Source organism: Cervus elaphus, chromosome 16, assembly GCF_910594005.1.
Source record: "Cervus elaphus chromosome 16, mCerEla1.1, whole genome shotgun sequence".
Taxonomy (NCBI): Eukaryota; Metazoa; Chordata; class Mammalia; order Artiodactyla; family Cervidae; genus Cervus; species Cervus elaphus.
Genome location: NC_057830.1, coordinates 38,060,675 through 38,081,581, shown reverse-complemented (window position 1 = coordinate 38,081,581; position 20,907 = coordinate 38,060,675). Strand labels below are relative to the sequence as shown.

The window sequence follows — 20,907 nt, the reverse complement described above, 5'->3', positions numbered from 1 at the left end:
ATTCTCCAGGCAAGAATCCTGGAGTGGGTTGCATTCCCTTCCCCAGGCAATCTTGCTGACCAGGGATTGAACCCCAGTCTCCTGAGCTGCGGGCAGATTCTTTGCCTCTGAGCCACCAGGGCAGCCCAAGGTAAGGTAGGCAATAAATAAGGATCAGTTATGTGGAGGACACTTAATGTAATGGAGAATACAGGGAACAACAGCCCAGAGCCCCACTCTCATAGCCATAATTGTACCTTTTAAATACTGCTGAAGGCCAGGAGCTGGTACCATCACTGTCAGTGCGTTCTTAAGACGTTGTTGGCTAACACCTGGGGCATTTTCCGTCCCTAGGTCACTGCCTGCCTCACGCTGTAGACTGCACATAACAAGCAACTTACATCCCACAAGGGAAAGTAAACATGTAAACAGGGCCACCAAGTCATGGAATCTCTGATCATCTGGAGAAAACATGTCCAGCTGGAAGGCTTTTAAATTTAAAATTGAAAAAAAAGAAAATGCTTAGGTAGTGGGAGAGGAAAACGCTATCAAAACAAAAAGGATTTCAAGATTTGAGTCTTCTTAAGAGCCTGCCACTTTCAGCCACCACTGTTTTACCAGTGGAACCTGTTGACCAAATAAATAGGTCAAATAAATATAATGATAAAATAACTACCACCTGTTTAGTGCAAGTTAAACTATTTTGGGTGATTTCCAGACTGTTTCTAATTTAATTCTTGCTCTAACCCTGTAATATCGATCCTGTCTCTGTTTTACAGATAAAGAACTTGAGGTGCACAGAACAAGTGTATTTGCTCAGACTTTGTGGTCTCTGCACTCCTTTACTCTCTTAAAAATCACTGAAGAACCCCAAGAGCTTTTGTTCATGTGGGCTATGTCCATTAATGGTTATATTGTTAGAAATTAAAACAAAATTTTTAAATATTTTTTCTTTTAACAACAATAATAAGCTTATTACCTGTTAATATAAATCATATCCATTTATGAACAATGACCATATTGTCCAAAAAAGTAAGTGATAGGACATTTTTGCAAATCTCTTTATCATCTGGCTCCATAGAAACAGCAGGATTCGAATATCCGCCTTGACATCCAATCTGTTGTGACATCACATGTCCTGTAGCCACTGGGAAACTCCACTGTAGACTCATAAGGGAATGAGCATTGAAAAAAGGCAAATAGGGACTTCCTGGTGGTCCAGTGGCTAAGATTCCATGTTCGCAATGCAGAGGCTACAGGTTCACTCCTTGGTCAGGGAACTAAACCCCACATGCGCAACTGAAGATTCTGCATGCCACAACTAAAACCCAATGCAGACAAATACATAAACATTTAAAAGAAAAGAAAAAAAGGCAAATAGTATTTGTTTTAAGAAGATGGTTTTGACCTCCTGGATCCATGAAAGAGTCCTGGGGACTCCCAGAGACCAGGCAGGGACCACACTTTGAGAGCCTCTCTGCTAGGCTGTCTCCCCCTCTCTCTCATAGCTCGGCATTTGGCGAATAAGGAGCAAACTGGGCCCCATGGTACTGTTGACTGGCCTCCTGCATCAGTTCTAGCTGAGATGGAATGGTCTCCATTTGGCACATTTCAGAGCCTTTTGAGTGATCCAGGCCCAGAGATTTCAGAAGGGACAAATTTGGCAAATGATGACATTAGAAGATGTCGTTTTAAAGCGTTGTACAACGCTGTGTGAACTGCACATACAGTCCTTCAGCAGCCAGAAGCAATGGACCATAGTGCCTGGTTAAGACTGAAATAGGACATGTCCAGATGCTGTGTTATTAATAGTATCCAGCTGAGAGGCATTTTATGAAAAACCAAAGTGAACACAGGCTCATCAATCTGGGATACTAGCCTCAGATGCCAAGTATGTGCATTTGGCTGTGACTTGCTTGGTCATAAGTGCTCTAAGGCAGGGGTCCCCAACCTGTGTGACCTAATACCTGATGATCTGAAGTGGAGCTGATGTAATAAATAATAGAAATAAAGTGCACAAGAAATGTAATACACTTGAATAATCCCAAAACCAACCCCTTCCCCAGTCGATGAAAAAATTATCTTCCACAAAACCAGCTCCTGGTGCCAAAAAGGTTGGGGATCACTTTTCTAAGGCATTTCCTAAAGCTGTCTTTGACCAAGTAGGTAGTTTAGTTATAAATAGCAAATCAGTGCCCTGAATTGGAGAAGTAGTTTCCCAAATTCCACACAACAGTACAGTCAGACTTTCATACCCCTGCCTCCTCCCAAACAGCCTAACTCAGAAGAAACACACATGCATAGGCCCAGAACCAGAGCCCACGCCTATTTCCTTTCCCCTCCAACAAGACTTCCATGCGCCCAAGACCTAAGCTTCAAAACTGGTTCCCCCCACTTTCAGTGGTCTTCAGTGCTCTGTTCTTTCAACTAAGTATGGCTCTTTGGGGGGTCATATGATGTTCTTCATGTTCTTGCGAGCAGAACAGAAAATGCCCCCTGGCAGAGCAGCCAAGGTATGGTGGATGTATGATGTCAGAAACCAGGGTTCATTGATCCTGGCAGCGAGGCATATGGGGAAATATCCACTGAATCTGAACCCACCTGACTCCTTGGTCACGGCCCAGTGACTCTGCAATGGCTTCTGCTGCTGGATCAATGACTGCTTTGTTCTCCACTTGTAACCCTCCTTTTCTTTTTCCTGAAGATGTGGGAGAAGGCAATCAAGCTGAGCAAAGAGTTGGCGGAGACGTACGAGAGCAAAGTTTTTGACTATGAGGGCCTGGGCGATCTCCTGGTGAGTCTGGATCAGAAGATGTCTTTCCTCCTGCAGAGGAGCTGAGCATAGTGGTCATGAAAATGGTGTTACAAGTGTAAGAAAGTCACACAAATGATGTTTTCTGTGAGGGGAAAGTACATCTTGCTTGGATTAAAGATGAAAAAAGATGAGATCTAAAAGCTATCATCAGTATTTCTCCAGAGTATCCTTAACAGGGGGCTCAGGACCCCTGTCTGCAGCCCTATCTGCTGTGTGCCTTTTGCTGCTCCGTGGACCCTTCATGTCCCTAGTCGAGCTTCCCTTTCCCCTCTCGGTTACTCTGCCTTCCATGAAGACTGTCCATGCTTCCGGTGTCTTCTGACATCTTCTTTTTTTTTTTTTTGACATCTTCTGTTCATAGAATTACTTGTCCTGTGGTCCGCATCCTCAGAGCTGTGAACCTTTTCCATGCTCAGTAGGAGGCCAACACAATATGACATTGGGTTATTTTTAGTAGAAGGGTCACAAAAGGTCAGGTCACCCACTGTCATGTAATAATTTGAGGAGATAATTGTCAAGATCATTTTGAAAAATATTTGTCAGTGTATGTGGTACCTGTGCCTGCCATCATGCAAAAAGTCACATAGGAATTTCAGAAACTAAATTAAGCTCAAGTGTGAGTAACGTTACATGTTAACTTTCTAAGAAAACATTGTGATAGAAACCTTTTACGGAGGTAGTGTAGTAATACAGTGATGCTAACACCATTGTGTATGTGGGGGGTGGGGGGTGGTACCGCTGTCCAAGTCCCCAGGTCTGGCTACCTATTTTGCTTCCTTTAAACCTGATGCTGGGGACTTCCCTGCTGGTCCAATAGTTAAGACTCCACACTTCCAGTGCAGGGGACGCTGGTTCCATCCCTGGTCAGGGAGCTAAGATCCCACATGCCATGTGGTATGGCCAAAAAATTTAAAAAAAAATTTTTTTTTTAAAGCTGACCATGTACCCACTGGCCAGAAAGCCTCTCTCCAGGGGAGAAGTTAAGAATGACATCAGATATTGAAAAACAGAACATCATCACCACCTTCTGGGTACTTGTAGCTGAACCAAGGGCTTGATTCTAAACCACCTGTGTGAACTGGAAGATTCTCTCTTTCCTCCTGTGTCTCTGTTCCAGTGTAACCACCCACCTGAATCCCAAAATGTGCTTCTTAACCTTTTAGGGGTCCTGAACCCCTTTAAGCAACTGGTGAAAGCAAAACCCTGCTTTGCCCACAGATGAAATACACATGTTTGTCCTTCTGCGTATAACAGCAAGGAATCCCAGGGCTTCCCAGGTGGCAGAGACTCCACCTGCCAACGCAGGAGACGTGATTTCGATCCCTGGGTCGGAAAGATCCCGTGGAGGAGTAAATGGCAACCCACTTCAGGATTCTTGCCTGGGGAATCCTATGGACAGAGGAGCCTGGCGAGCTACAGTCCATTGGAGTCACAAAGAGGCGGACACGACTGAGCACACATCGCAGGGATTCCCAGGCCCTCTTAGGACCATTCATGGACACAGGCCCAAAACCCCCGATCCAGCAGAAGGACAAGTGTTTGGCTCACAAGATGTTTTCCAAAAACCTTTCATTTCTCTGTTTTACATAGGAAACAACAAAGCGAAGAGCCTGAACTTTTTTTTTTTACCTCTGACGATGCTCTTGTAACCTCCCCATGAAATGTCTTGTTTTGTCTTCCAGAAAAAAAGAGCCTCGTTTTATGAGAACATCATTAAGGCCATGAGGCCTCAGCCCGAGTACTTTGCTGTTGGCTACTACGGACAGGGCTTCCCTTCTTTCCTGCGGGTAAGAAGCGCGCGGGTGGTCTCCCTGGCCATTGAGCCATGCAGTTGGAGGAGGGAAGGCCTTCATCTCTTTTCCAGATGGGTCTAGTGTGTTAGCAGCTGGAGCCCTGTGTTCTCACTGTGGGCGGTCGGGGAGGAAAACCACTTCCTGAGCGGCTGGTCTCTTCACCCCCGACCGCCTTTGGTATTCTGGCAGCTCTTTTGCAAAATGACTTTTCCCAGGTGGAGTGAAAAAAGGAAAAACAGAACCATCTTCTCTGCTGGTCTGCCACTGCGGGTCAGGCTGGGGGAAGGTGTGGATTGATGTATCTCATTGTTTATTTGACTTCCAGCCAGGGCTAGTTTGAAAACAAATATTCCCCAGGACAAGACTGCAAAAGTTGCACAAAAATAAAACCAGTTTTGTTGTAATAGTGAGAAGGACCACGTTAATCTTCCTTCTCAGAAACTTTTTATCATGCGATACTGATTTTATAATCTCAAAAACAAACCTAAAAAAAAAAAGCTCATTTTCTCGCACAGAAAAGAAGCCCCTTTTAGTGCTGAGCTATGTTTTAAATCTATATTGGCCATCTTCCTTCCCCTAATTTAAAAAGACAAAAAGTGGAAAGGAAAATACATTCCTTACAGTGTCTAATAAGGAAATAGTTCATTCATTCATTCAGTAGCTATGTGGCAAGAACCTACTGCGTGCCACTCCAGTATTTCTGCCTGCAAAATCCCAGGGACAGAGAAGCCTGACAGGCTACAGTCCTCGGGGTGGCGAATAAATCAGGCTCGACTTAGCGACTAAACAACTACAGTCTGTGCCAGACATTAGAGATACAGTGCTGATTACAATCAGATGTGGTCCTTGCTCTCATGAATTTACACCCTAATGGCTGAGTTGTTAATTAAATAACCACACAAATGAATATAAAATTCAAACTGACCAAGACAGGTATTCTGTACTAGACGGGCTGGTTAAGCAAGTAGTGTGTATACACAAGTCAGATAAAAACCTATGTTGACATGAAAATGGTTCATGATTGTTTATAGCACCGTTACTCATAATCACTAAAGATTAGATACAGCCCAGAAGTCCCTGAGCTGCTGCTGAAGGGATCAACAAAGTGAGGGATAGCCATGCGGTAGAATACTGCTGAAGAAAGAAAAGGAGTAAGCTCCTGATATGCACACCACGGGGATGAATCTCAGATGCATTGTGCTGAGTAAAAGCAGTTTGACCTTAAAACCTACATATTCTGTGATTTTATTTATATGGCATTTTGACAAAGTCAGTACTTTCTCAAGGGGTAGAAAACAGATCAGTGGTTATCTGGTAATTGGAGCCAGGGGGAAGTTTGACCTACAGGGAAACACAGGGAAATGTTTGATGGTGATGAAACCATTCCGTATCCTAACTGTAGTTGTGGTTATGTCTGTCACAACCGGCAGACTTTTATACTAAGGGGGTAGATTTTACTGTGTCAGTTATACCTACTTTTTTATGAGTCAGGAAAGATTTCCCAGAAAACTTCTGCTTCAGCTGTGATTTGAAAGATGAACTGGGAGTTAAGGAGGTGACGGGGTGAGAAAAAGCATTCCAGGCAGAGGAAGGAGCAGGCAAGAGTGTGGCAGGCGCTGGGAGTGACAGACCGGTGCTGTGGGAAGAGAGGGACTCAGAAGTGGGCAGGGGGGATGAGACAGGAAGCATGGGGAGAGCGTGTCGGGCTTTGGGGTTCCACATCCTGTTTTGTCAGCATCCTGAGAGCCGTGGGGAGCCAGTGCCCATTTTTTGTGTTGACGAGGTCATCTGGCTTTGGTATGGAGTATGGATGGGATGTGCATATAGACCATGGCAGATATTCAGGGAAGAGATGACAGCCAGCCTTGGGAAGTGGCTTTAGAGAGAAGTGGAAAGTTGAGCGTCATGGAGATGAAGTAACAGTATTTGATGACTGATGGGATGAGGGTGAGAAAAAGAGGGACGCGGTAAGAACGATTGCTTGCTCTCTGGTCTCATAATTGCTGGGGCAGCGGAGCCGTCCACTAAGATAGCAGCACTGGGAAAGGACAGAGTACGGAGGAGAGTGAATCCACTCATTGAATAAATATTTACTGATCTTTTACTGTGGTGCTTGCTGTCATACAGGCCTGGGCATGTGTGCTCAGTAGTGTCAGACTCATTGCAGCCCCGGGGACTGTGGCCTGCCAGGCTCCTCTGTCCATGGAAATCTGCAGGCAAAAATACTGGAATGGGCTGCCATTCCCTTCTCTGGGGATCTTCCCGACCCAGGGGTGACACCCAGGTCTCCTGCACTGCAGGTGGATATGTTATCATCGGAGCCACAGGGGAAGCCTGCAGGCCTGGGGGCAGAGTCCAAAACAAACCCAACTCCCTGAAATTGTAGAGCTTATATTCTGGAGGGACAAGTAAATAAAAAATTACTAAGGTGGGTAAGTAGGATATTGAGTATGTCAGATGGGCTAGAACAATGCCTCAGACAGGGTAGACACTCAGCAAGTATTGTAGAGAAAATATGTCAGGGGAAGTGAATAGAGACACTGGTGATGGGGTGGAGTTGCAGTCTTTTTTTTTTAATTATTGTTTGTCTGTGCTGGGTCTTAGTTGCAGCATGCAGATTCTTTAGCTGCAGCAGGTGGACTGTAGTTCACTGAGCAGGGATGGAACCTGGGCCCCTCACATTGGGAGCGCAGAATCTTAGCCACTGGACCACCAGGGAAGTCCCTGGAGTTGCAATTTTAAACAGAGTGAACAGGAGAGACTGCAGCAAGAATGTGCCATTGGAGTCAAACCCTGAAAGAAGTGAGGGAATAAGCCAGGCAGCTCTCACGAGGGGCCAGAGAGTGAGAACAGCAGGTCCGTAAGCCATGAGGCTGGAGAAGCACGTGAAGAACACAGGGCAGGTATAGAACAGGCTCAGAGAGCTGTGGGTGCCGCCTCGCAGAGGGGTTTTTGGCATCTTTTCAGGTTGTAAAGGTTTGATTTTGGACATACTCCATGTGAGGTAGATTTGAAACATCCAAAAAAGTATGAGTGAACAATTTGCTAATGTGGATCTGGAACGCAAAGGAAAGCTCCAGGCTGGATATAAAAGATGGTGGGTTATTTATGCGTCGTTAACCCTGGTTGTGGATAAGGCAGACAAGGGAGTCAAGAGATACCTGAAAGAAAGTGAAAGTGAAGTCGCTCAGTCGTTTCCGACTCTTTGCGACCCTGTGGACTGTAGCCTACCAGGCTCCTCCTTCCATGGGATTCTCCAGGCAAGGATACTGGAATGGATTGCCATTTCCTTCTCCAGGGATCTTCCCGACCCAGGTATCGAACCCGGTCTCCCGCATTGCAGGCAGATGCTTTACCGTCTGAGCCACAGGGAAGCCCAAGAGATACCTGGAATAACAGGCGAATTTGGCGTTGGAGTACAGAATGAAGCAGGGCAAAGGCTAACAGAGTTTTGCCAAGAGAACGCACTGGTCATAGCAAATACCCTCTTACAACACAAGAGAAGACTGTACACATAGACATTACCAGATGGTCAATACTGAAATCAGATTGATTATATTCTTTGCAGCCAGAGATGGAGAAGCTCTATACAGTCAGCAAAAACAAGACTGGGAGCTGACTATGGCTCAGATCATGAACTCCTTATTGTCAAATTCATACCTAAATTGAAGAAAGTTGGGAAAACCACTAGACCATTCAGGTATGACCTAAATCAAATCCCTTACAATTATACAGTGGAAGTGACAAATAGATTCAAGGAATTAGATCTGATAGAGTGCCTGAAGAACTGTGGACAGAGGTTCTTGACATTGTATAGGAGGCAGTGATCAAGACCATCCCCAAGAAAAAGAAATGCAAAAAGGCAAAATGGTTGTCTGAGGAGGCCTTACAAATAGCTGAGAAAAGAAGAGAAGCTAAAGGCAAAGGAGAAAAGGAAACATATACCCATTTGAATGCAGAGTTCCAAAGAAGAGCAAGGAGAGATAAGAAAGCCTTCTTCAGTGATCAATGTAAAGAAATAGAGGAAAAAATAGAATAGGAAAGACTGGCGATCTCTTCAAGAAAATTAGGGATACCAAGGGAACATTTCATGCAAAGATGGGCACAATAAAGGACAGAAATGGTATGGACCTAACAGAAGCAGAAGTTACTAAGGAGAGGTGGCAACAATATACAGAAGAATTAAACAAAAAAGATCATCATGACCCAGATAACCATGATGGTGTGATCACTCACCTAGAGCCAGACATCCTGGAATGCAAAGTCAAGTGGACCTTAGGAAGCATCACTATGAGTAAAGCTAGTGGAGGTGACGGAATTCCAGTTGAGCTCTTTCAAATTCTAAAAGATGATGCTGTGAAAGTGCTACTTTGAATATGCCAGCAAATTTGGCAAACTCAGCAGGGGCCACAGGACTGGAAAAGGTCAGTTTTCATTCCAATCCCAAAGAAAGACAATGCCGAAGAGTGCTCAAACTGCCACAGAGTTGCACTCATCTGACACACTAGCAAAGTAATTCTCAAAATTCTCCAAACCAGGTTTGGTTCAGTATGAGAACCATGAACTTCCACATTTTTAAGCTGGATTTAGAAGAGGCAGCGGAACCAGAGATCAGATTGCCAACAACCACTGGATCATCAAAAAAGCAAGAGAGTTCCAGAAAAATGTCCACTTCTGCTTTATTGATTACACCAATACCTTTGACTGTATATATCACAATAAACTGTGGAAAATTCTTAAAGAGATAGGAATACCAGACCACCTGACCTGCCTCCAGAGAAATCTGTATGCAGGTAAAAAGCAACAGTTAGAACCGTACATGGAACAACAGACTGGTTCCAAATAGGGAAAGGAGTATGTCAAGGCTGTATATTGTCGCCCTGCTTGTTTAACTTACGGGCAAATTATATCATGCGAAATGCCAGGTTGGATGAAGCACAAGCTGGAATCAAGGTTGCTGGGAGAAATATCAGTAACCCCAGGTATGCAGATGACACCACTTTTATGGCAGAATGTGAAGAGGAACTAAAGAGCCTCTTAATGAAAGTGTGAGAGTGAAAACCTGGCTTGAAACTCAACATTCAAAAAACTAAGATCATGGCATTCAGTCCCATCACCTCATGGCAAATAGACGGGGAAACAATGGAAACAGTGATAAACTTTTTTTTTTTTTGGCCTCCAAAATCACTGCAGATGGTGACTGCAGCCATGAAAGAAAAAGACACTTGCTCCTTAGAAGAAAAGCTATGACCAGCCAAGACAGCGTATTAAAAAGCAGAGACATTACTTTGCCGACAAAGGTCCGTCTAGTCAGGGCTATGGTTTTTCCAGTAGTCATGGATGGATGTGAGAGTTGGACTGTAAAGAAAGCTGAGCGCCGAAGAATTTCTGTTTTTGAACTGTGGTGTTGGAGAACACTTGAGAGTCCCTTGGACTGCAAGGAGATCCAACCAGTCCATCCGAAAGGAGATCAGTCCTGAATATTCATTGGAAGGACTGATGTTGAAGCTGAAAGTCCAATACTTTGGCCACCTGATGCGAAAAACTGACTCACTGGAAAAGACCCTGATACTGGGAAAGATTGAGGGCAGGAGGAGAAGGGGATGACAGAGGATGAGATGGTTGGATGGCATCACCAACTCGATGGACATGAGTGTGAGCACACTCTGGGAGTTGGTGATGGACAGGGAAGCCTGGCATGCTGCAGTCCTTGGGGTTGCAAAGAGTCGGACGTGACTGAGCGACTGGACTGAGGGAAGCAAGAGTAGGGGATCTGGGATGGAGCCTGGCCGTAGGTTCTGGTCTTAAATTTGCTGTCGTTTTTGATGCTCTGGAGAAGGGAATGGCTATCCAGTTCAGTGGCAATCCACTCCAGTATTATTGGTGCTTCCGTGGTGGCTCAGCTGGTAAAGAATTGGCCTGCAATGCGAGAGACAGCTTGTGATCCCTAGGTCAGGAAGATCCGTTGGAGAAGGAAATGGTTACCCACTCTAGTATTCTTGCCTGGAGAATTCCATGACAGTGGCGCCTGGTAGCCTACGATCCATAGAGGTCATATAGAGTTGGACACAACTAAGTGACTAACACCTAAGATACTTATCAGTACACTCATTACATATGGTTATTATTTCACATGGAATCATGGTTATAAACGTAACGGCAGCAGTGATTCAGTGAAAATAAGAAGTCTAGACTTTCAAGTTGAAAGAGTCTGAATCATCTTTTGAGTACCTGTGATTTTAATCAAACCGTATAACCATCAAGTCTTGGTTTTCTGACCTGGACATTAGGAAAATAAGGTCCACATTGCAGGGCTGATTTGAGAATGAAATGAATATTAGATGGGAGTTCTTCTGAACTGTATAGGAGTTTGTAGATGTTGTGTGTTGTTGACGTGTCCTGAAAAATAGAGAATCCACATGAATGATGTAACCTAAATGCCCTTCTATGTTATGGAGTATTTCTCCAGACTCAGAATGTATAAATTTCCCATCCTCTCCCCTGGCCCCCAGCAGGCCTCCTTCGCATCTGTTTCTTCACTGCACCACCGTCGTTCCTGCTCTGAGACTGTCATCTGAGAATTCTCACCCACTCCCCCATCTCTGCTCTCTACCAAACACCACAGACTCCAGCACCAGATCCCTCGGCTTCTCTGTCTCCCGTGGACTCCTGCCGCAGTTCCCTACAGCTGGACACATTAGGCTGACGGCACTTCTTCCTTCATCACATTGTTCCTTCCTACCAGAACCTCCAGCGATTCCCAACCTTTGGACCATTGACCTGTCTTTCAAAGCCTTTCATATTCTAACACACCCAAACACCCTTCTTTTTTAAAAAATACTTTATTTTTAGCTGTGTTGGATCTCCTCTCTAGCTTTCTCTAGCTGCAGCGAGCAGGGGCTGCTCTTCACTGTGGTGCGTGGGCTTCTTTGCGGCGACTTTGCTTATTGTGGAGCACCAGCTCAGGAGCTGTGATGCGCAGGCCTAGTTGCTCCACGGCATGTGGGATCTTCCCCGACCAGGTCTTGAATCCATGTCCCCTGCCTCAACAGGCAGATTCTTAAGCACTGAACCCCCAGGAAGTCTCAAGAACGTTTCTTCTCCCTGCACTCCGTACTTTTTGCCTGGTTCTCCTCTCCTCTCTTTTTCTCATCTAACCCTGTCCTTCTGTCTCTACCCAGTCAAGTCCCAGGTGTGCCTTGAAACCCTCTGCTTCAGGTTGAGCACCGTTGTGCTGAGCTTCTGCCTGTCTGGTTTTCTCCACAGTTGTCATGCCCTTCCTGATTTCTTACACTCCAGTCCCTAGCTCACCATAGTTCTGCCTGAATGATGAAATCGCAAAATGCAACATCAGTCGCATAAATCTCTCCCAGCTTAGAAACATTTAATCATCAATTCCAAAAGACCGGGCAGTTTTCCCGGCCCTCTGTGTTGGGCCTAGAGGTGTATTGCCTTCAAGGTGCTTAAATTACCGGAATTATTTTATTAACTTACTCATTTAACTTGTTCTCCATTTCTTTCCACCAGAGCAGGGTCAGCATTTTACCCCTGGCATTTAGCAGATCTCATTTGCTCGATCCATGATTAGTGTATGACTGTACAAGTGACTTCTTACATTTTTTCTCCCGATTTATTTTTTTATTGGAGTCTAGTTGCTTTACAATGTTGTCCTAGTTTCTGCTGTACCGTACAGTGAATCAGCCGTACGTATAAAAACATCCCCTCTTTTCTAGTTTCTGTTCCCATGTATATCACTCCAGAGTACTGAGGAGAGTTCCCTGTGCCGTTCAGCAGGTTCATTAGTTACCTATTTTATATGTCAGTATCAGCCCAGATATGTATGTGTCACTCAACAGTCTTTCAGTCCATCCTCCTTCCCCTTCCCCCTGTGGTGTCCATCTATTTGTTCTCTATGTCAGCAGATAGGTTCATCTGTACCATATATTCCACATCTGTGTGTTAACATACGGTATTTGTTTCTCTGTTTCTGACTGACTGCACCCTGTATGACAGTCTCGAGGTCCATCCGCTTCTCTACAGACGACCCAATTTTGTTCCTTTTTATGGCTGAGTAATGTTCCATTGTACATATGTACCACATCTTCTTTATCCATTCATCTGGACTAGTGATTTTTAAGAAACATTTTACAGGATAGTATGGGCCCAGATTTTAGTTAAAAATGGATCACATGTGGGGCTTACCCAGTGGCTCAGTGGTAAAGAATCTAACTGCATTGCAGAATGTGCAGGAGATATGGGTTCAGTCCCTGGGTCGGGAACATCGCCTGGAGGAGGAAATGGCAACCTACTCCAGTATTATTGCCTGGAGTATTCCAAGGACAGCAGAGCCTGGTGGGCTACAGTCCACAGGGTTGCAAAGAGTCAGACACGACAGAGTGACTGAACACACAACATACCACAACACATGTATGCTTTCAGTTCTAAGCTAAGTATTCATCTTTGTGACAATGAGAGGAGCAGGAATCATCAAAACAGTGACAATTGAAATTGCAAGAGCTGTGAGGCAAATTTCTTCTGTGTCTGGGACCTCACAAATTTCTTTTCCAAAAAATCCAATTTTATTAATTTTATTAAAGGGAAAAAAGCTGCAGTTTGGAGTGGAAAGACTAGTATTGAGAGCAGTCCTTGTCTATGAGACTTTGATGATGTCATCCACAGCCATCTCCAGGATTGGCTTGGGACTGGCTGTCGATTAATCTTATTCTCGTTCCCACCTAACCTGTTGGTTGATCTTGTTTGCACTTCCGAGCTCTCTGAGGCAGGGTCGCCCACGTCCTGATTCCCTAACTTACTGGATCATGGTGAGAAAGTAAGATCCAGTAAGCTAGGGAATGAGAAAGGAGCTTGCACTTCAGTGTACATGAACGCCCTTCATTCTTTCGTTTTCTTGCCATGAGAAATACCAGCTAAACTAAGCAGCATGCCCAGTGACATCGTGAATTTCCGATAGGGTGCAAACTGCTTCTCTCCTTGTGGATCAGTGTAGACCTTGCACACGAGTTATCATCCTAAGGCACCCTCTTGAGAAGCATTTTGACTTAACTCCCCAAATAAACTATGAGCTCTTTCAGATATGATGGTTGCTGTGAGCAAGTAGTAAGTGTTCAGTGAGACCATGGTGGCGAGGGAGGGGTTGCACTTAGCCTGAGGAGGACAGTGTCTTCCTCGAGACTTGAATCCCCAGTTGCCCTTCACTCTTCTGTTCATGTTTAATTCTTCTCCTTGCTTGTCCTGACATGCAGAACAAGATCTTCATCTACCGGGGGAAGGAGTACGAGAGGCGAGAAGACTTCAGCCTCAGGCTGCTGACCCAATTTCCCAACGCCGAGAAGATGACCAGCACCACCCCCCCAGGAGATGATATCAAGTCCTCCCCCAAGCAGTGTATCCTTGTCTCAGACCACAGCTTAGAGGCTCTTCTTCTTTGTTTTTTGTTTTAACGTTTATTATTTACTAATTTATTTGGCTCGGTCAGGTCTTGGCTGCAGTACCTGGGATCTTTAGCTGGTGGCATGCAAGCTCTTAGTTGTAGCACGTGGGATCTAGTTCCCCAAGCAGGGATCAAACCCAGTCCCCCTGCGTCGGGAGTGTGGAGTCTTAAACACTGAACCACCAGGGAAGTCCCTGCCCAGGGGCTCTGGAACCTGCGACGGCCCCAGCCCAGCCAGAGAAGGTGAGGGTCCAGTCCTGTGCCTGCATGCAGGTAGGTCCTGTCCTCAGACTCATTTAGCCATCCTGACTCAGTGTCCCGTTCTGCATAAAAGCTTCGGGACCCTAATGTCCTTAGCTCAGGGCTCTGATGTGACTGAAAGAGAGAGATGAGAAGCAAATCTTGAGTATGGAAGGACGTGTGTTATAGTCACAAGCAAAGCCCGGGGAGAACGTAGACTTCCTGTTCTGAATTCTGGATCCTGTATAAAGACACATAGCTCTCTTTTGGTAATGTATAATGTCTTACTGAAAAAAACAGTTACATGCATTTTAAAAATGAGAGATGTTATGGAATTGAACAGTAAAGGAAGTCTCCCACATACGAACAAGTTCCATTCCAAGAGTACATTTGCAAGTCCAATTTGTTCATAAGTCCAAAACATTAGCCTAAGTACCCAAGTAACATAATCAGCCATACGGTACTGCCTTGTCATAGGTTTATAATACTTTTCATACAAATAATACATAAAAGACAAACACAAAAAACACTTTTAATCTTACAGTCCCTTGAAAAGTACAATAGTACAATGCCACAGCTGGCATACAGGGACAGGTGTCGAGTGAATAGGCAAGAGGAGTTACTGATTGGAGGAGGAAGACGGTAGAGATGAGAGATCGTCAGCAACAGGAGAGGAGGGCAAGCTGCGATTTCACTGAGGCCTGATGTTGATGGCATGCCACGCACATTCACGTCTTTGAAAGCTCACAACTTGAAGGTTCATATTTAAAGGACTTACTGTCTTTTAAAAGAGGTCAGTGAGCCAGAGCAGGCGTAGAATGTTAGATAAATAAGAAGGAGCGCTCTGCAGCAAACTGCCTGGGTTCGAGTCCCAGCGCCGGCACTTCCTGTGTCACTTTGGGCAGCTCAGTTTCTCTGTGCCTCAGTTTTCTTATCAAGAAAATGGGGGTGATCATCACTCTTCCCCTTGGAGTTCTGGTAAAGATTGTCTGTAAAATACTGAGAACAGTGCCTGGCACATAATAAAATTTCAGTACATGTTAATTATTATAGGTATAGAGTGGCCAGTTACTATAGAAAGATGGACAGTAATAACGACAGAGCAGTTGACAGACATGTCTTTCAAAGGAGAGTGTAGTGGCCTGTTAACACTTAGTAGATGCTTGGGAAAGAAAGGTTTCAGTTTGGGGGTTCAGAAAATGGTTGAGATGCCTCCTTGGTGTGGCAATGAAAAGAGGTCTTTATGGATTTGATGTAGAAACAGGAATCATGGAACTCATCCCAAAGGCATATCTGCATAGCCATCTGATCTTAACTAGTTGCTTAACTTCTCCAGGCCTTGGTTTTCTGAAAGGGTAACTCTGTTTTTTTTTAAGAATTTTCTTTAAGAATTTTCCTAAAATTCTTAAAGAAATGGGAATACCAGACCATCTGACCCATCTCCTGAGAAATCTGTATGCAGGTCAAGAAGCAACAATTAGAACCAGACATGGAAGAGCGACTGGTTCCACATTGGGAAAGGAGTACGTCAAGGCTGTATATTGTCACCCTGCTTATTTAACTTAAATGCAGAGCACATCATGAGAAATGCTGGGCTGGATGAAGCACAAATTGGAATCAAGTTTGCCGGTAGAAATATCAATAACCTCGGATGTGCAGATGATACCACACTTATGGCAGAAAATGAAGAAGAACTAAAGAGCTTCTTGATGAAAGTGAAAGAGGAGAGTGAAAAAGCTGGCTTGAAGTTCAGCGTTCAGAAAACTAAGCATGGTGTCCAGTCACATGGCAAATAGATGGGGAAACAATGGAAACAGTGACAGACTATTTTTGGGGGCTCCAAAATCACTGCAGATGGTGACTGCAGCCATGAAAGAAAAAGACACTTGCTCCTTGGAAGAAAAGCTATGACCAGCCAAGACAGCGTATTAAAAAGCAGAGACATTTCTTGGCCAACAAAGGTCCATCTAGACAGAGGTTTTTTCAGTAGATGTGTATGGATGTGAGAGTTGGACTATAAAGAAAGCTGAATGCTGAAGAATCAATGCTTTTGAACTGTGGTGTTGGAGAAGACTCTTGAGAGTCCCTTGAACTGCAAGGAGAGCCAACCGGTCCATCCTAAAGGAGATCAGTGCTGAATATTCATTGGAAGGACTGATGCTAAAGGTCCAATACTTTGGCCACCTGATGTGAAGAACTGACTCATTGGAAAAGACCCTGATGCTGGGAAAGATTGAGGGCAGGAGAAGGGGACGATAGAGGATGAGATAGTTGGATGGCATCACCAACTCGATTGACGTGAGTTTGAGCAAGCTCTGGGAGTTGGTGATGGACAGGGAAACCTGACATGCTGTGGTCCATGGGGTCACAAAGAGTTGGACATGACTGAGTGACTGAACTGAACTCTTATTTTTTCACAAATATTTAATAGCATATCTGTGAAGATTAGGATAAAAAGATCATTTATGTGAAAATGCTTTTTAAGCTGTAACATTGTAAGGTATAGCTTTACAGAGTGGTTCTCAAATTGTGTTATATTTAAGAATCACCATGGAGAGATTCTGATTCACCAGCTGTGAATTCTAATTCTGCATTTTGAGTAAATCTCCAGGTGATTTTTGGTGTCAGTGGAAGGCAGCCTTCATGTTGAGAAATATGGGGAGTCGGTGTTAGGTCTGGGGCTTCCCTGGTGGCTCAGTGATAAAGAACCCGCCTGCCAATGCAAGAGACATGGGTTCGATCCTGTGTTGGGAAGATCCCCTGGAGGAGGAAATACCAACCCACCCCAGTATTGTCTGGAGAGTCCCGTGGACAGAGGAGCCTGGAAGACTGCAGTCCATGGGGTTGAAAAGAGTTGGACACGACTGAGCAACTTAACAACAACAACAATATTAGGTCCAGACCCAGTGCCAGTTTCAAAACTATAGGTTTGGAAGCTTTGTTGGTAAAGGCAGAAAAGTTCCAAGTCTAAGGTTCAAGTCTAAGGTATCCAAAGATAGAAGAAATTCCTTTTGCCTGGGCTCTGCAGTCTGAATATTTCAGATGGATGCTTGTCCAAAAGAAAGTTAAAATAATTTCTGATCACCTATTTTCCTGAAATTTCATTAATGTCTGTTTTCTTCTGGCAAGGTGGTTTAACATGTGTCTGATAAAAAAAGGTTCCAGGATTATGACTTACTAAGGCATTTCGGTAATACCTAATGGAACCTCATTTTCAGTGTGGTCTGGCCTTTAGGAGTGGTTGGTGTGGGTACCGTTTCCTTTGGTAAAGCAAGAGGACAAGGCGGTTCTTTTTGCAGTGACAGCTTCCTGGCTCTCCCTTCCTTAACGAGCTCCTCAGACATGCAGTGCTTCACTGTCAAGCCAGTGATGAGCCTTCCACCCAACTACAAGGATAAACCAGTTCCGGAGCAGATCTTAAAGTAAGTGGGGCTTTTTTTTTGGTATTTTGAACCGTGTGTCTCACACACACTTTATGTAGAAGTCTATCAAAACCAAATCCTTAAATTCATTACCGTTTGAAAGACTTTCTTTTGTCTTCATCCGTTTGCTCTACTGTAACAGACGACCGTAGACTGAGGAGGCTTATAAACCCTAGAAATTTATTTCTCACAGTTTTGGTGTCTGGTAAGGGCCTTCTGCTTCATATATGGTTCATTTTCTCAATGTGTCTTCCCATGCTGGAGTGAGGGGTGAGGGAGCTCTGTGATTCTTCTTTTTTAATATGGGCACTAACTCCATTCACAAGGGCTCCACCATCATGAGCTAATCACCACCCAAAGGCCCATCTCCTAACACCATCACATTGGACATTAAGATTTCAACATAGGGATGAGCAGGGGACCCAAATGTTCAGACCACAGCAAATGTCTATTCCATGTTCAGTATAAAGTAAGAGCTTGGTAACCCGTAGAATTTGGGGGTTTTATTTTTTTTTTCAAGCACAGGGTAGGAAATTGGGAAGTTTGCTCTTGAGTTCAGATGCCCTAGTTCTTTTTTCCACCCGGAAAGAGTCACAGGTCAGCAGTGGCTGACCTCAGCTTTGTTGGTGAGTTCCCCCATGATGAAGCCCTCGTCCCTTTTCTTAAGAAGCTAAAATGCTAGCTGACCTGATGGAACTGTTAGAAAATTATACAAATGAGATCACAAACGCTGCCATAAGTTCATTTTATTTAACAGTTTTTTTTTTATTACTTTAAGTCTTTTTTCAAAGTTTTATTATTATTATTACTTTTGGCTATACTGGGTCTTCTTTGCTCTGAGGGCTTTTCTCTAGTTCTGGTGAGTGGAGGCTGCTCTCGTTGCAGTGTTCGGGCTTCTCTTTGTGGTGGCCTGTCTTCTTGCGGAGCATGGACGCTGGGCCCATAGGTTGCAGTAGTTTTAATTCCTGGTTGTTGGAGTGCTGGCTCAGTAGTTGTTTTGCATGGACTTGGTTGCTCCACACAGCACGTGGGATCTTCCCAGATCAGGGATGGAACCTGTGTCTCCTGCATTTGTAGGTGAATTCTTTACCACTGAGCCACCAGGGAAGCCCCATATGCCTTTTAAAATTGTGAACTGGGAGATAGATGCATCAGTAATTAAGATGTGCAGTAAAATCAAGTTCTGTACCACCTCCAGCCTTCATCATGGAGGCTATATCAGTGTCCAGATAATTCAGTGGATAGTTGAATTATCAGTCCATGTGAAATGTGCCCCAGGTTTTGGTGGAGGAGTGCTTATTGTAAGAAAGAAGCTTCAGCATCGTGACTGTCTTTCCCCAGCTACTACAGAGCCAACGAAGTGCAGCAGTTCAGGTATTCTCGGCCGTTCCGGAAGGGAGAAAAGGATCCTGACAATGAGTTTGCTGTGAGTTCACCACTTGGACCTCTGAAACAAGATGAAACTGACATCCAAAATGGAGGCTGTCCACCCAGCCAGCGCCTGCAGCAGAAAGGATGGCAGCCCTGGTGTGGAGGGTCCATGTACTTGTTACTGTCAGCAGGCTGTCCTCTCAGCGGAAAGCTCTAGACCAGGGATCCAGGAACTGGGCTCCACTCCTGAGCCTGCTGCCACCATGAACTTGGCTTGAGCATGTCACACCTCTCTGGACCTGAAATTTCCCATCAAAAAGAGTGAGGGGGACCTAATAGAGAATTCCTTTCTGCTTTAAACATATCGAATCCTTAAAGTTTAGTAGAAATTTTGGGCTAATTCACTAAGGAGGCATTTAAAATAGAATCTCTAGAGAGTCGACAAGAACCTACTGTATAGCACAGGGAACTCTGTTCACAGTTCTCTAATAACCTAAATGGGAAAAGAATTTGAAAAAGAACAGATACATGTGTGTGTATAGCTGAATCACTTTGCTATACACCTGAAACAACATTGTGTTAGTTTCAGTATAAAATAAAAAATTCTTTAAATAAATAAAATATAAAGTAAATACAAAATAGAATAATAGGAAATATTAAATAAAATTAAGATTTGTTAATATAACATGAAAAATATTTAAAATAAAATTTAAAAAATAAATCCAATAGAATCTCAACTAAACCTGAGAATTTTGCTCTTTTTCCTGGGAACTGACCAACATTTCCCACTTTACCTCCTTCCACCAGACCATGTGGATTGAAAGGACCACATATACGACTGCCTATACCTTCCCTGGGATCCTCAAGTGGTTTGAAGTCAAACACATCTCAATAGTAAGTCATCTGAAAGTGGAACTCGGAATATTTCTGTCTCCAAATAAAATAAGAGCCTTTGTTAAATTCCCCCTCTGATTTTCACTAGCTCCTCCAGCCAACTTCATTTTCCAAAAGAGAAATAAAAGACATGCTTGTCGAATAGAACTCCTTTGTAAAACTGATGTTACAACACCAGTCCTAAAGGTTACTGCCAGTGAATGGCTCTTTTATAAGACCAAATGGGTCTTGTCTCCTCAAGGATCCTGCCAGCACCCAGAAACATTTTTGAAATTCCTCCTTAGAGTTTGTTATCAGTTACATTCTTCTCTCCAAGGATACTTACTCTCCTTTCATTTTTCAACTCATCACATCATCCCTTATCCTCGACTTTTCCATCTTCAGTTCAGTCACTCAGTTGTGTCCGACTCTTTGCGACCCCATGAATAGCAGCACACTAGGCTTCCTTGTCCATCACCAACTCCCAGAGTCCACCCAAACCCATGTCCATTGAGTCGGTGATGCCATCCAACCATCTCATCCTCTGTCGTCCTCTTCTCCTGCCCTCAAATCTTTCCCAGCATCAGGGTCTTTTCCGATGACTTAACTCTTCGCATCAGGTGGCCAAAGTAATGGAGTTTCAGCTTCAGCATCAGTCCTTCCAATGAACACCCAGGACTGATCTCCTTTAGGATGGACTGGTTGGATCTCCTTGCAGTCCAAGGGACTCTTAAGAGTCTTCTCCCACACCACAGTTCAAAAGCAGAAATTCTTTACCGCTCAGCTTTCTTTATAGTCCACCTCTCACATCCATCTTCAGCACTCCCCAAAGCTGGTTGTTTTACCTTTCTAATATTTATTAAGTCTGTTTTGGTTTGTTCTTCCCCCAGCCCTCCTACTATGTATGGTGCACTGTTTCTACTCCCATTCATCTCTGGCTGATGGTGTGGAAAAAGGCTCCTG

The 20,907-nt window shown here is 44.2% G+C and overlaps 1 protein-coding gene across 2 annotated transcripts in view; it reads left to right on the top strand.

The window, feature by feature from the left end:
• Positions 1–20,907, top strand: part of DOCK5 (dedicator of cytokinesis 5) — a 281,193-nt gene that overhangs the window by 239,995 nt on the left and 20,291 nt on the right. Inside the window, exons 39-44 of one of the 2 annotated variants that reach the window (XM_043927733.1) lie at positions 2,684–2,773; positions 4,477–4,581; positions 13,851–13,992; positions 17,619–17,700; positions 19,042–19,126; positions 19,879–19,965. In XM_043927733.1, coding sequence (XP_043783668.1) covers positions 2,684–2,773; positions 4,477–4,581; positions 13,851–13,992; positions 17,619–17,700; positions 19,042–19,126; positions 19,879–19,965 — 591 coding nt within the window. Of the gene's footprint in view, positions 1–2,683; positions 2,778–4,476; positions 4,582–13,850; positions 13,993–17,618; positions 17,701–19,041; positions 19,127–19,878; positions 19,966–20,907 lie in introns of those variants that run through there. The other variant, XR_006345828.1, reaches the window with a different exon arrangement.